Source organism: Xyrauchen texanus, chromosome 33 (genome assembly GCF_025860055.1).
Source record: "Xyrauchen texanus isolate HMW12.3.18 chromosome 33, RBS_HiC_50CHRs, whole genome shotgun sequence".
In the NCBI taxonomy this organism is placed as follows: Eukaryota; Metazoa; Chordata; class Actinopteri; order Cypriniformes; family Catostomidae; genus Xyrauchen; species Xyrauchen texanus.
Window position 1 is genome coordinate 3,411,074 of NC_068308.1, and position 16,496 is coordinate 3,427,569.

At 37.0% G+C, this 16,496-nt stretch overlaps 1 protein-coding gene across 1 annotated transcript in view; it reads left to right on the plus strand.

Annotated features, from left to right (window-relative positions):
* Positions 1–1,972: 1,972 nt before the first annotated feature.
* The window catches only part of LOC127627092 (double C2-like domain-containing protein alpha), a 70,350-nt gene continuing 55,826 nt past the window's right edge, over positions 1,973–16,496 (plus strand). Inside the window, exons 1-4 of the mRNA XM_052103334.1 lie at positions 1,973–2,033; positions 10,354–10,661; positions 13,115–13,194; positions 15,774–15,848. Of these exons, the coding sequence (XP_051959294.1) occupies positions 10,358–10,661; positions 13,115–13,194; positions 15,774–15,848 (459 nt within the window). The 5' untranslated portion in view covers positions 1,973–2,033; positions 10,354–10,357. The remainder of the gene's footprint in view (positions 2,034–10,353; positions 10,662–13,114; positions 13,195–15,773; positions 15,849–16,496) is intronic.

A 16,496-nucleotide genomic window follows, 5' to 3' on the forward strand; every position in this document is an offset into this window, starting at 1 on the left:
GCTGCTGTTCACCGTCGCATTTTTTTGTGGCCGCGGATCGTGGAGAGAAGTGACGAAGCAAATCCTGCATCTTTATCTTAATTTTGTTATTGCCAAACACGCATCTTAATTTAGAATTGATCTTAATTTAATTTGTTAAGAAAGTCTCCTATAAAGACGCTTTATTGGCGCGTTGGCCTTTTTATATTCGTATTGGTGATTGTGGAGAGAGGCGGCCTCAAGCAAGTCCCGTTTTCGTTTGTCTTAGGCATAATCTCAATTTTATGAAACTTTTCGTTTTATTTCGTTATTGCCAAGTACAAATCTTAGTTCAGAATTTATCTTGATTTAATTTGTTAAGAAAGACTCATTTTTATAGGCTCTTAGGCCTATTTATAGGCTATGTGTATGCATAGGCATATGCTGAGCCTGAGATGTTACAGAGGACTTATTTTATTTCTTTGTTCCTTCCAAATTCCCTATACCTTAGTCATAAATAAATGATGTAAAAAATGTATAAATGAAATGACTCATTCTTGACTTGACTTGACAAAAGGCAAAAGAGCTGTGTGCGTGCGCACATTTGAATAATGTCGGGCTGTAAACGGGTTCGGGCTTTTAAAAAGCTGTCAATCAAATTGTACTTGTCGGGCTCGGGCCGAATTCCGTCGAGCTCGGGCCTTGTCGTGCCTAACTTTTAAGGCCCGATTAAAGCTCTAATCAGGAGGTTGCTGGATGCCAGATGCTGGGGGCCGAGGATTCCAGTATGTTGTCAATTGGGAGGGATACTGTCCAGAAGAGAGATGCTGAGTTCTGATGGTTTGTTGATCAGGGAGTATCCCCTCTGGCAGCCAGCTGCCTCCATTGAAGCGCCTGGTGGTGCATCTGGGGAGGGGGGGCACTGTCAAGACTCAGGCTGAGCAGTTTGGTTTTGCTCTTGTGTGTTTTTGTTGTGTGTTTGACAAGCAACACAAATCGGCCTCAATCATGTGGTTTCCCCGCAGGGACATCCACATGCCGACCACCATTTCAGGGTTTCCAGGAAGCAGCGTAATCAGCGGCACCTGTTCCCCATCTCCTCAGTTAATTTCTCCCTTATTTATTTTCCTCCTGTTTGCAGTCTTGTGGTGCTCAATCCTGCAATTTTGTTTTTTCCTGTTGGTTTCTGTTTGCCTTTTTTATAGTCAGTTTTTCTGATAAGATTTTGACTCCTGTCTGGCTACTGGTTACGCTTTCTGCTTTGACCACAAAATGGTGCCGCGATATGCAGAAAAGGACAGCGAACACACACTCAACAACTTTCGGACCAGGACGATTTCTCTTCCCTGTCCAGCCCTGATTTACATTACAATCAATGAGGCTGTGCAACGAATTGTGCGCTTGGAGTGTAGAAAAGTGAATGTAGGTATTTTATAAGAATGAGTGACAGACTGAATAAAGCCACATGAACAAACTGCTGAAGCAGCAACTACTGAAGATAAACACTGAGTGTGTATGATTACATGCACAACAACAGAAAACAATGAAGGGGAAATGGCTAAATTAAACTGTCACTTAACAGCTAGGAATAGCTTTGCTGTCTGTTATAGACAGACGTGTCAGTCCTATAATTAGAGAAAGAGAGAGTTTGCGTACACAGGGTGACATCAAATTCTGGCACATGGATGCTGGTGCTATACTATATGTGGCCCCGACACATGGAGTCTCACACTCATTTTCTTCCTTGATTTTCCCCTTTCATTTTTTCTCTCCTCCTCTTCTAATGTGTGCAAATGTGACACACATCTCTCTTTTAAGTTTAACTAGCTGGAGTAAAACTAGAGGCAACACTGGTCTCTCTCTCTCTCTCTCTCTCTCTCTCTCTCTCTCTCGTCTGTCTGTCTCTCTCTCTCTCTCTCTCTCTCTCTCTCTCTCTCTCTCCCTTAGCACAACTGACTGTTTCTCTTTCTCACATTCTTCATCTCTCTTTCTCTGTGTATATTTTCTTGTCAACCTGTTAGTTCTCTGTTGTGGATTTCACTCCTTTATGACTATTGTTGTTACACGTCACTGAGGTAAGAAGCGATATTTCATACTTTTTTAGATGATTAGTGTTCCTCTGTTTTCATGTTCTTTTTCTCTATTCACGTCTGTATTTTTACATATGAATTATTTTATTAAATTTTTAGTTCTTTGTTTTTACATATTTTTCATTTCAACATGCTGACATTTATGGCTACAAGGTTTATACAGATCAGGGTCAGAAATTTTATTTTTTTATAATGTGAGGACAAAAATTGCTTCAAAAAGTACTGCATTGCTAATTGTTTTGTGTTATCTAAATTTCAATTATACAGTATATTTTTAATTAACTCTAGACCTGGTTATGGGTAAATGTATAGGTTTAGTGCCTGTCATAGTGACCTCTCTGTATTACAGATACTTTTGCATTTGATGTTAATTTGAGTTTATATGTAACAACCATAATTGTAATTTTTTTTGTTATTTGACATAAATTATAGTAATTATGTGTTTTTTTTAGTAAAAAAAATAAACCATAGCAAAATAGGTAAACAATAGGTTAAAACTAAAAAAAATACAAAACAATAAACATAAATGGTTCAAAACCCCCATAAAGTTAAACAATGACATTTTAATTCAATTGTATGGGGCAATTATTGCTCTTTTATAATAAAGTTGATTTCTGTCATTGATACAGACCCAATACAGATCACCTATTTCTATTATTCTCTGTTATTATCTACTCTTATTTAATATTCTGTGTTCGACTTTATACTACTGCTACATCTTCTGTGTGTGAATTACTACCTCGATTCCCTAAGAAAAGTCAACAATTGACAGTTATCAATAATAAGAATTAGTAATACTAAAGCAATCATTTGTACATTCAACATTGTCTGTTTATTGCTATTTTACACCTTAAATGGTGGAATCTGTCTTTTCTGTCAGAGGTCCTTTTTTCAGAATAAAATGTGTTATTTTTATTTGCAGTGAAAGTGGAGCAGTGACTGAACCGGTTGTTTTATGGTCATGGTAATGTTGTGATATGAATGTAATGCAGATAGCGGAGGAGGATGACGGAGTGTTTGGGAGCGATGAGTGTAATTAGAGGGGCGAGCAGGGGTTTATAAGGGGGAGGGCTGGATTATCACGTTGCCTTTTTGTAACCAAGATGTTCTTGCCTTCATCATCTTTAAGTCATCGATATGACAGTGAGTTCATATAAGGTCTCAAGAAGTCTGTCTATAACATGCCAGGGTAACATTTCACCTCAAAACCAAAAGAAAATTAGAAATATATTAGGAAAATTAAGATTTGATACATTGTGACATTATTTTCATGTCAATTGAGCATATTTTCCCCCAAATTCTCATTAATGTTATGCAAAGATTTTTTTTTTATATATATATAATATTACATATGAAAAGTATTTATCCATCATGGTAGTATTTGCTGTACTGCATTAATTAATTGTAATTTAAATATTGAAAATCATTTCATGTCCAGACAGGATTATTTTCAGGACAGTTTTCCAGTAATTATCAATGAGAATAATGAGAAATATAAACAAACGATCTGAATTTGGGGGGAAAATGTGTGTAATTCACATGAAAATAAATGTCACAATTAAAAAATCTTAATGTTATGAACAATTGAATTATTTTGTACAAATTTCATTATTTAGATTTTGAAGAGAAATATGACCTATTCCAGCTGTTGTTCTGAGAGATTCAACTCTGTGTGTTATAGATATTACTTGTGCTCAATATACATTTATAACAATTGGGGATTATTATTGCATGGATTGTGAACAATTTTACTTCAAGTATACAAAAATGTACTGTAGTTCTTTTCCATTTTCTACTGCTATTACTAATGTGTGGCAATGAATAGCAAGTTTATATATAGCAGTGTTATTGCTAAATCTGTGTTAGCATTATACAGTACACGTGGAGTGGTGGTGGTGTAATGGGCTAAAGCACATAACTCTTAATCAGAAGGTCGCTGGTTCGATCCCCACTGCCACCACCATTGCCTTCTTGAGTAAGGCACTTAACTCCACTTTGCTCCAGTGGGATTGTCCCTGTAATAAGTGTACTGTAAGTCACTTTGGATAAAAGCGTCTGCCAAATGCATAAAAATAAAAAAAATTAAAATATACGCAAAACAGCAAATTGCAGTAAAATAACAAATAACTTCTCTACTGTCAAACTGATTAGACGTTATCTTCAGACTTATCTCGACTGCAAACATGACCTCTAACCCCTGACATATCATGATCATATTCACAGTGAGGCCCTTCAGTGGAGATTTGGTTAGACACTTGTGAAGGTCAGAGAAAAATGTTATTATTCTATTTCTTCATGCAAACTAATATTTTTTAATCCTGAGAAGAATAAATCATTATTATCCTATAATCTAATATAAATGGGCCTCTCTGGGATGGGATATGGGATAATATATGAAGAAATAGAATACTTGTCTTTCATGATGTAAAGCATCTTTAAAGGCTTCTCTGACCTTCACAAGTGTCTAACCAAATCTCCACTGAAGGGCCTCACTGTGAAAATGATCATGATATGTCAGGGGTTAGAGGTCATTTGACCTCAATTAATGTGAGTATTACTGTTTGTATTGACTTGTAAGGAAACATACAGAGACAAATGTCAGTGAGATATACATGACAACAACACATGAAGCGGCAACAGTAGGATCAAAATATAAAATTGTTAAACAAACCATAACCTACAACAACATACTGGCTAATATATCATGTAGAAACACAAGACAATAATTTGTATACGTTAACGTTAATGCATTAAATAAAGTTAACACTTAATGTAAAAAGTAGTCTATATGTAGAATTTAACATTAACTGACATTGTCTAGAGTCACATTTATATGTGTAATCTGATACACAGCAAGCACATAAAAAAAGGGGAAAAATGACATTTCAATAAATTCTGATCATGCAAGACTATTGCACTTATGCACACTATTACAACTATGACGCATGTTATTTGCAGTCGAGATAATTCTGAAGATAACGTCTAATCAGTTTGACAGTAGAGAAGTTATTAGTTATTGGTTGTTTTACTGCAATTTGCTGTTTTGTGTACTGTATAATGCTAACACCGATTTAGCAATAACACTGCTATATATAAACTTGCTATTCATTGCCACACATTAGTAATAGCAGTAGAAAATGGAAAAGAACTACAGTACATTTTTGTATACTTGAAGTAAAATTGTTCACAATCCATGCAATAATAATCCCCAAGTGTTATAAATGTATATTGAGCACAAGTAATATCTATAACACACAGAGTTGAATCTCTCAGAACAACAGCTGGAATGGGTCATATTTCTCTTCAAAATCTAAATAATAATAATTCACTTGCTCATAACCATTAAGATTTATTAATTGTGACATTAACTTCATGAAAATTACACACATTTCCCCCAAATTCACATCCATCCGGATATTTTTCTTTTGAGTTTGTTTGTATTTCTCATTATTCTCATTGATAATTACTGGAAAACTGTCCTGAAAATATGGCACACAGTCATGAGGGATCCTCTCTGTTTTATGGTTTTGTCACATGACAACAAAATGTTTTCCTGCATGTTGGTTTCACCACACTGAGTTTGACTTGACAGACACATTTTTCTCAAATATAAATATTATAATGCTTGTAATAATGACCCAAGTTCAGCCATGAATCTCTGGTGCAAACTGAAAGGGTCTTGAGCTTGTTATCTGTTAGCCAATTGACTCGGTTACATGTGACATGTTAAGCCAATAGGAATTGGTCCTTTGGCATGTAATTGGGTAGCCAATCATCTTGCGTTGATCTCTTTGTGTAACAATTAAATGGCCCAGTTTCATTTCAGCATGCAGCAAGAGTTTTCACTGAAACCCTCCTCCACCCCAGCTCTACAGGTCTAGATCTGCTACACAGGGACTGTTTGTAATGTCTATTTGTGCAGCAGCATCTTCATACATGCTTAATGCAGCATGTCTTACATGTCCACATGCTTAACTCAGTATGTCTGAGTATTTTCTAGCAGTAGCAAGTCTCTATTCTTGCTCTGCAGAAGCAGCATCAGAATCGTAGCTGATTTAGTCCACCAAGACCAATACGTCATACCCACATTCAAATGCTAAATCTTTCTGTGAGTTGTCATGACTGAAATAAACGAATATGCCAAACTACTCTCACCAGCATTTATTTGTTCTTTTTGGTTCTGCTGAATTTTAGACTTTTTTCTGGTTTACAATTTCCAATACTCCACGCAGTGTTAATAAAATGCCCATGGGCTGATTATGTGTCAACATAATGTGTAAAACAAAAAACAGTTCTATGTGAAGTATGTGTATGCACAGTCAGTAGATCATGTGTGTTGTTGATTTGTGTGAATGTGGGTTTGAATGAGTGTTTGTCTGGCATCATGCTGTGATCCAACAGTCCTGTTCAAAACCATCTGCTGCTCATTACATGAAGATGCTCATCAGTTGCTCTCTTAATTGTTGTCATGCTGTTGTGCTGGCACGGGTCTGCTCTAGAGATCAACTGAAATGGTTTCAGTTTTTCATTTTTCAAAGCGTCTATAGGCCAATCACCAAATCCACACTGAGAATTTGGGGCTGTATTCGAAATATTATGTTGAAAGTTTAGAATATTATGCCACTATTGGAATTAAGATACTATTTTCTGTAAAGCTTCTTTGGAAGGATAAATAACAAGCACAATGCAGACAAAACTGACTTTCAGTGATTTTAGAGAATTTCAGATAAGAGTTCTGAATGACTGCTAATTTGGAGCCCCACATCTTTCAGCCCTCTAAAGCTTTCACGGTGGAAGGTAAAGTCTTCAAAAGAAATAGGGATGATCACGTCTGAACAGAACGCTCAACTGACACTATGATAAACTGCAGTAGTGTGCAACCTTTGGCTTGCTCACTGGGGGCTTAAAGATACAAATATTTAAATGTTTGTATCATGAAAAAAGAGAAGTGTGTCAAAGCTGTCCAAATGTGATCTGCAAGGTCCAGTTTACCTAACATTTACAGTAACAGCAAAGCACCTCACTTGCATTTTCACAGTAGTTGAGGGGTGGTGTAGCTTACACCATCGCCTCTTTGTAAAAAATTATTTCTTTGCCCCAAATTAATAACATTTTTGTGAACTGACAGTTGGAAGACAAAACCGGAAGAGCAGTGCCCTGAAAAAGTGCAGGGGGCTGAATAAAGTCAATATGGCGGCTGTAGGATGATACTAGGAATGGAAGCTACTACACCTTCTATTATTAAGGTGTAATAGATGTCCTGCAGTTAAAAGAGCCAATCACCTTTTTGACAAAGGTATCACCTGGGGTCTCATGTATAATGACTTGCGTAGGTTTTACACAATAAGATGGTGTACGCCTAAATTGGGAAATGTGTGTATACACACAAGTATTTTATATATCTAGAATATATCTTATTATATTATTTGATGTATTATTGAATTTAGTTTTGAGTGTATGACACGTTAACCAAAACTAACTTATGCTTACTAGCCAGTCATCATCATAGGCCAAAAAAATCACTGTGGTCCAGAAAAACTCGCTCCCTCCTAATCAGTTCTTGCACTAATTCTTCTAGAAAAGTTAATGCTGCCATTGTCATTTAGAGCTGCATTCATTTATGTCAACTCATTTCATTGCTTACACTTTAATTTCACAGACCTAAGTATTATGCATGTAACATGTATCAATTATTCATGTTCAGTGTAACTACTAAAGTGCACACAATTGGCAAGTAATAATTAAGCTTCATTAAATTTCCATAATCCATCTACATCGGCTACAGTGGAAGAACACTCATTCTTAGATGCAATCTTTTGCCAGTGGTGTTGCTTATTGACCAAGCACACCAAAACAGTATGTATGCAAAGGGTAGTGTTGCGTTGAGGTGCGTACATATACACATTAAGTTTACTTTTTATAAATCCCATCCGCAACATTTGTGCATATGAAAAGTTTTTACATGAGGCCCCTGGTCTTACATTCTAGGGCATGCATGTGCATAAACTGAGACACAATTGTAGTCATATTTTATTGATGATTTTATTATAATGTGATCTTGACTAACTTAATTTCCATCTTTCTCCATTTTCAGTGGCAAGAAAAAGTATGTGAACCCTTTAGAATTATCCGCTTTCTGCATTAATTATTCTTAAAATGTGGCCTGATCTTCTAAAAGTCCTAATAATAGGCAAATACAAACTGCTTAATGACAAACAAATAATTGTAGTCTTTATTGAACACGTTGTTTAATTATTCGCAGTCCATGCTGGAAAAGTATGTGATCCTCTGGTCTTCTGTCTTCTAAATAAGTAAATGTTTAGTAAATGTAAGTGTAGGTGTGAAATGTAGAGGTACCTTGCTGTATAAAAACAGTACAGTCTGGGTACTGACATAGTCTAAACTTCTCAAGAAGCATTTGAACCATGCTCAGATCAATACAAATGTCAGAGGACCTTAGAAGAAGAATTGTAGAGAATTCTAAGCTGGAAAAGGCTACACAACATTCCTAAAAGACATGGATGTTCACCAATCCACAGTACAACAAATTGTCTACAAATGGAAGAAATTCAGCACTGTTGCTAGTTTTCCTAGGAGTGAGCATCCAGCATAGTTCACCCCAAGAGCATAATATGAAATACTGAACGAAGTGAAAAAGTACCCAAATTAACAGCAAAGGTTCTGCAGAAATCTCTTCAATTTGCTAAAGTCTCTTTTCGTTTGCCAACTATAAGAAAAACACTGAACAAAAATAGTGTTCATGGGAGAACAACACAGAGGAAACCACAGCTCTCCAAACAAAACATTTCTGCATATCTCAAGTTTGCGAAAGACCACTGTGGCAGGGCAGAGCCGGGTTATGATCATACACACCCGGTCCCTTATCAGGCTAATCAAGCCTCCGAGGGATAAAGGCCGACTGCGGAGGATTGTGCGGGAGAGAGAGAGAGAGAAATAGTTTACGGACATGTCCGTCATGTGTGTGTTTGTCTTTTGTTTGAGTTTGAAATTAAACTATTATTTATATTGAAAAGCCGGTTCTCGCCTCCTCCTTTCCATTGACTGCTTTACAACCACCTTGATGCTCCACAAAGCTTCTGGAATAATGTTCTGTGGACAGATGGAACAAAATGTAACATTTTAGCAGAAAGACACAACACTATATTTGGGGGAAAAAATGCACTGCACAACAACACCAAAACTTCATCCCAACTTTGAAGCATGGTGGAGGAAGCATCATGGTTTGGGACTGCTTTGCTACATCAGGGCCTAGACAGCTTACAATCATTGAAGGAACAATGAATTCAAAAGTGTTTTACAGGAGAATATCAGGGTAGCGAGCAGTCATATAACAGTTGGGTGATTCAACAAGACAATGACCGAAAACACACAAGCAAATCAACAACAGAATGGTTAAAGAGGCAGAAAATGTGTGTTTTGGAAACGCTAAGTGAGAGTCCAGACTTTAACTCAATTGAGGTGTTTTGGCATGACCTGAAGAGGTCTAATCATGCAAGAAATCCAGGAAAGTTTCCTCTGGGTGCTCTGGTTTCCTCCACAGTCCAAAAACATGCAGTTTAGGTAAATTGGAGTCTGTAAATTGCCCATAGGTGAGAATGTGTATGTGTATGTGTATGTGTATGTCTGTATGTGTTAGCCCTGTGATGGACTGGCCACCTGTCCAGGGTGTTTCCCTCCCTTCAGCCTGAGATAGCTGGGACCATTCAGAGGACAAGCAGCTATAGAAGATGGATGGATCCAGGATACCTGTTGATCCAGTTTGATCTTTTATCCCATTAGGATCATATAGAAGAATTAGGTCATGCATCCAACCACACTAAAACAAATAACTGGTTTGAGCACATTCAGTGATCTTTAAAAGTTTATCCCGCTTAAAAATGTATATCTTTGCATTATATAACAAAACATGAAACCAAGTGTCATTTTTTTTTTTTTAAATGTAAATAGCACGAGCACACCTTTTGAGCAAACATTTCACAAAAATAAATTTTCTTTCATTTTAAAATATAAAACAAAAGATGTACTGTTACAAAAGATAAAATGTAGACAAAACAAGTTTGGACACTGCTTTTATTATGAACTTTCACCCACTAATAACCCCGTCACAACAGTTGCTTGAGAATCATCGCAAAAATGGAGCAGAAAAGTCTCCAAACAGACTTTTAAAAATAGCAAAAAAATTTTGCTGATGACAATTGCTCTGACATTTTACATCAATTGCAATGACATTCAGACATTTTTAAGTGTGTCTTAAGTATTCAAATGTGTGTTTGTGTTTTTTTAGCACGATGACAGTGCGTAAAGGAAAGCGGATGGGGATCTCCATCCAGGAGCACATGGCGATTAATGTCTGTCCCGGCCCCATTCGACCCATCCGTCAAATATCTGCCTACTTCCCACGTCTGTCTCCCACATCCTCTTTCTCTGACTCACTGTCGCCAAACCCGGCCGGCGGTCCGCCAGGAGCTGCAGGGGATGGGGGTCTGCTTTCCCCTCGCTCAGTGGCCGCTGCTGGAGGCAGTGGGACGCTATCAGCCATGAGCAGTATGGACACATCTATCGAGATTGACAGCTGTGACAGCGATGACAACAGTGAGTCACAAGACCTCACGTCTAACAGATTAAAAGAGGGATTCTTATTCATATTAAACCAGTATAAGCAACATGATGTCTCATAACATATTGTTATACTGTATGTTGACTAGCTAGTTTTATTTGTTAAAGACCCCATTAAATGTTTTGAAAGAGCACGGTTTCTTTCCAGAGCTGTCCTATTTCCTATTCAAACAGGAAATGGGGGCAGGGCGTATCAAAACGTTTGTTTGTCTAAAAAAAACAAACAAAAAAAACGAAACAAAACAAAAAACAATGACAATATTCTATAGTTTAAGTCAAAGTTTGTCTAAACTTTTATTTGCTCCTTGCTACTGCTAGTCAGTGGCAGGCAAAGAGGTTTATAATATTTGAAAAGGGATCCTTTAGCATTCCCATGAATCTCAATGGCAGTTGAGAATTGTAAATGTACACAACTTGGAGGGTCTGTGAGTTCTAGAGTTTCTTTATTTCATGAGTTCTACCATCTTTTCACATGGAAACTGCTAAAAGTGTTAATTGTGAACCCATAAATGTGTTCAGAATACTGACAACATGTATTTAAAAGCAGGCCTGATAAAAGTTTTTATTCTATTTCTAAGTCTTGATTTTAATTAATTTAATTTAATTTAATTTGAACTGAAACTAGCATCTGTGTATGCATGTGGAGCAGAGCATCTGCTGCCCACTCCACTGCGGCCCTTTGTTCCCCCAATGTAATCTGTGGTCAAATGTGGAACTGTAATGTGCCCTATCTGACAGACATTAGGTCAGTGTAATGAAGATCCTGAAGTTCAGGGAACGAGAAAGCAGGAGAGAGCAATTCCAACACAAGATTTTTCTTTTATTTGACACAATAAACAGGTTTGCTTCAAGCGCAACAGTATACCTTCAACATAAATATAAACGGCAGCGGCCAACATGCACGTATCTTCTCAGCTGGGCTCTCTCTCTCTCTCGACTGCTGCTGTCTCCTCTCAATCCGGGTGGCGGAGGACGAATCTCAGCCTCCACGTCTGAGACCGTCAATCCGCGCATCTTATCATGTGGCTTGTTGAGTGTGTTACCGCAGAGACGTAGCGCATGTGGAGGCTTCACGCTATTCCCCGCGCCATCCACGCACAACTCACCACGTGCCCCACCGAGAGCGAGAACCACATTATAGTGACCACAAGGAGGTTACACCATGTGACTCTACCCTCCCTAGCAACCGGGCCAATTTGGTTGCTTAGGAGACCTGGCTGTAGTCACCCAGCACATCCTGGATTTTAACTCGTGACTCCAGGGGTGATAGTCAGGGTCAATAATCGGCTTAAGTCAAATGTCGGCTTAAGACGATAAAATTGTGGGGAAAAAAGGTTAGACACCGTTATGTAGTTTTTGTTATTTATTTTATGTTTAAAGAATAGGTTATTTTGCATAACAAATCGCCATGGTTTTTTCTCCCCACTTTGCACAGTACATGCAAAGTGCTCTGTGTTCACTTCATTTACACTTTAGTGTTATATAAAAAATATTTGCATTTATTTAAAAATGTATTTGAATGCAAATACACAGAACACAGTTTGTAGACAGATAAATGTTCCTCCTGCTAACAAGATATGGAACAAATGCAACTGAAATCATGTTATCCGCGAGTACTCGGCATGGACCTAACACATTAATTATTTGGAAAACCCCTAATGTCCAGTTATGGTCGACATTATAAGATAATGAGTTCATTCAGAGACTATAACAGAAACTTGAATGCCCAAGGGACAATGGATGGAGACAGGATGTCCCGCCCTACAGGTAAAAGAGCCAATCACTTTTTAGATACAGACATTGCCTGTCAATCAACTCGAACATGCATGCGAATTAGCTGTACAAGCCGTGATTTTGTTTTGTCACATAATCTGAGGTAAAGAAGTAGATAGGAGCTGTACTTTCATGACTGGAAATAGCTTCCTGAGGGCATTCCAAAGGTGGCCGCCATAAAACTTGACAAACTTCCTAGAAAAACATATTCATTAATTTAACGTTTGTTGAATTTTTATTTTTTATTTTATTGAATATTGTTGTTGTTATTATGTTTATTACCACTACTGGCTAGGGCTGGACTGGTAATCTGGCGTACCGGGAATTTGTCTGGTGGGCCGACGCACTTTGGGGCCGATCAGGGGAAGACTGGCCATCGGGAAAACTGAGCAGGCTGGTGTGTCTGCCGCGAAATGGGCCAAATGGGCTGCGATAAGCTCAAATGAGCCGGCGCGTTATGCAGACTGGACCACAAAACGGCGCCGCGATATGCAGAAAAGGACAGCGAACACCCGCAATTTCTTCTTAACATATGAGATTTTCATTTATTTTATTTTTATTTCAAAACTAAAACTATTTTGATTTCATGGGGTCTTTAATAAAGTGTGATGCATTATTGGTGGATATTGATGGATGTCTTTGATCATGTGTGGCAGCATCTTTGGGCACTCTAGAGTTTGAGCTGCTCTACGAGATGGCAACAAGTTCCCTTCACTGCACCGTCATCAAAGCAAAGGTAACTCCAGTCTGACCTTCCCTTGACAGTTAGCTTCTGCAGAGAATTAATGAAACTATGATGTTTAAAAAAGGATGAAACTGTTCAATCATTATCTTGGATAATTTTGGGAGTACCTCAGGGTTCACTCTTTGGCCCATTAACATTTTGTGTTCCTTTCTCTCTCTGGTCCTGATTTAAGGGTTATGTGTATAAAAACATGTGCAAACTTTATAACACACAGACAAATGTCTACTAATGTAGTCTACTGGGGACTGTGTTTTTCAGATATGCAAAATAGTGTCTTATCAGTTTTTGCATAATTTCATTAAAGCTGCACTACGTAAGATTTAATGGTTAAAAATGAACAAATAGCCATTATTGATTGAGTACATAAACAATCAGTTATCAAAACAATGTCTTTACCTTACCACTATGGTAAGCATATAAAAAGTATTTGTATTTTGAGCTTGGGTTGGATTTGGCATGAAATATCATTCATCCTTACGTCATTACATTATGTCTGTAAACACAGGAAAGAAGTACCAGCTGGAGAAACTATGTTCAGTCAGTCACACTCACACAGTTCAGGACAGCATTGCAGTGGTCTTGATGGATGGTTATCTGTTATCCATTTGGCAAAGTTGTTTACCTGCTATAATGCTGGATATGTTGTCTGGTAGGGTTGTTGAAGCTAATATTGCTTGTCATGCTTTTATGAATCGAACATTACTCGTGCGTTAACCGATCGTGATGTACAGTATCTACATTGTTGGGGGAATTTACTGTGACATGTTTACTAATATTTATGACTTTTGAAATTGACTTGTAATTATTGTTGCATATTTAAGCATATTATTTTCATGTTTAGTAAAATATGTTTTATCCCTATCATTATTTAATCCTCATTTGATATTTTTAGTAGAGCTGTCAGAATTAACGCATTAACGCATGCGATTCATTAAAAAAGTTTAACACGTAAATGTTTCTTAATCTTGATTACCGCATTGACCGTTAATACAACATAAACCAGCATAAACACTGGTTTGAAGGGTGTAACCTTTGTGATGTGTCCGTCCGGAGTCATCCATTGACGCACATACCACAAAACAACCACACCCCAGAGCCCTTCTACCAAGTAGAGCCTACAAGCTTAGCAGTAAATAGCACAACGCTATGGTCCCATAGACATTCTATGGGCGGTACTGTCGTAACATGCTAGTTGACCGTTACGCTCTCTCCTATGATAAAGAAGGAGGTTGTTATCTCAGGGAATGTAATAATCCCTGTACACACAACACAACACAACACAACAGCGCTTCTTTGATACAATTATGGGGAAAGACCTCTTAATGCTTTTTTTTTATTATTTCAAAGCAACGCTGGCGTTGATACCCTGAAGCGATTCATGAATGCGGCTTCACGATTGCTGTAGGAAAGAGGATAGCCACAGTATACCAGCAGATTTTGGAGGATGAGAGTTTAAGAGATTTATTGCCCATTGCAATGAATATGCAACCTATGTGTGGACTAGTTCTTTCAATTAGTCAAACTCCCAGTTAGACTTTGGGAATCATTTCATGTTATTTCTACATTTCTATCTTTATACTGTGGAAGGATTTGTTTGGTAAATGTTAATAAAGCATTATTTTGTAACATTTATTTTCATTCCTAAGATGTAAATAAACGAATTTAGACAAGAAAAGAAGTAAATATAGTATAAAAGTTCAGCAATTTCAAAATCTGCGATTAATCGCAATTAACTAAGGAAATTTATGCACCCACTTTTTCAGCCATCTTGGTTCCGAAAGTATTTTTTCCATTAAGGATTTCATGAAATCCTTCATAAAAGAGTTCTAAGCCATTAACTGAACCAATCAGCTCAGAGGTGAATCATAACATTACAAACTTTGATTTTGAAGCAGAAAATGATTTGATAAACGGACGAAAAGACAAAGGTACAAGACTGTGTACTTTAATGAAGGAATGAACTACAATCCCATGATGCATTGCAAATGATGAAACTGAGTTAAAAACTATAGAAAAATATAAAACTATTGATTTACATTTGTTAATTATAATTATAGATACAATATATTTTGTTTTTATTGCAAAGTAGTTTGAGAGTGTAGGGAGAGCGACTCGATTGCATCATTGACAGTGCATCATGTGAGTGTTCCATCGCTTCAGAGCTTTTTTGGCATGCTTCATTGACCGCGATTCTCTGATTAGTGGATCATTTCCCTTTAGGATCATGGGTAGTGTAGTTCTTCACCAGACATTTCGCTATTAAACAAAATTTCCTATTAATTAAATGGAAAAAATGCAGACTGACGGCTTCAACAAATCATATAACATTGATTAACAACCTCAGAGCTCACCACGACATGTCTGTCTGTAATGGTTGATTATCGTTTACGATTAAAGTAATATTTTTACATCTGGAAGTGGTTATTTGTACAATTATTTATAGTAAATCACCCACAATACACCCACAAAGCACAGACACAATGTGATTAGCTGCACAAGCAAATGAGTATACTTTATTTGGTCTCTTATTTATGCTGTCTTTTCCTCCACCCCCTCCCTCATGTACATAGGGTCTGAAGCCCATGGACTTTAATGGTTTGGCCGATCCCTATGTGAAGCTACACCTTCTTCCTGGTGCTTGCAAGGTCTGCTCTACTTCTGTTCCTCCTTTCTTTTTCATTTTCTTTCACTATGTAAGTGATCACTCCACCATTCATTCGTTTATTGTAAAAAGATACTGTGAATTGAAATAGTACATTGAGACGGCCCAGTATTTAAAGTGTTTGTGAGTGTCTGTACTGTACTGTACACTTGAGTTAAAAGATTAAACCATTTACATTCTAACGGTCAATAAATACATTCTTACTGGCTCTTATAAAGAATTGCATTGTCCTTTATAAGTTATACTGTAGATACATTATTGTACGGTGAGAGAAGTATAACGTTTTATTTTACACAAACATTCTAAGCTGAAATTATATAAAGATAACACATAGCTTTTATGCTAATATGATCTTTTGCTGTGTTCAGAATAGAATATTACTATAGAATATTACTACTACTTACTGCATACAGTTTTTACTGTAAATCATTTTTTTATATTTGACTGATGTGAAACTGCACACAGTATGCTATGATAATCATTTCATACAGTATAACTGTACATTGTTTTTACATGACCAAATTACAAGTCATCTTGGAAAATGGTTAATGAACAGTTGTAATCCAGTTTTAAGTAAAACATTTCTCATGTAATAATTTAAGAAAAGATTTTTAAAATTGTAGCTGATATC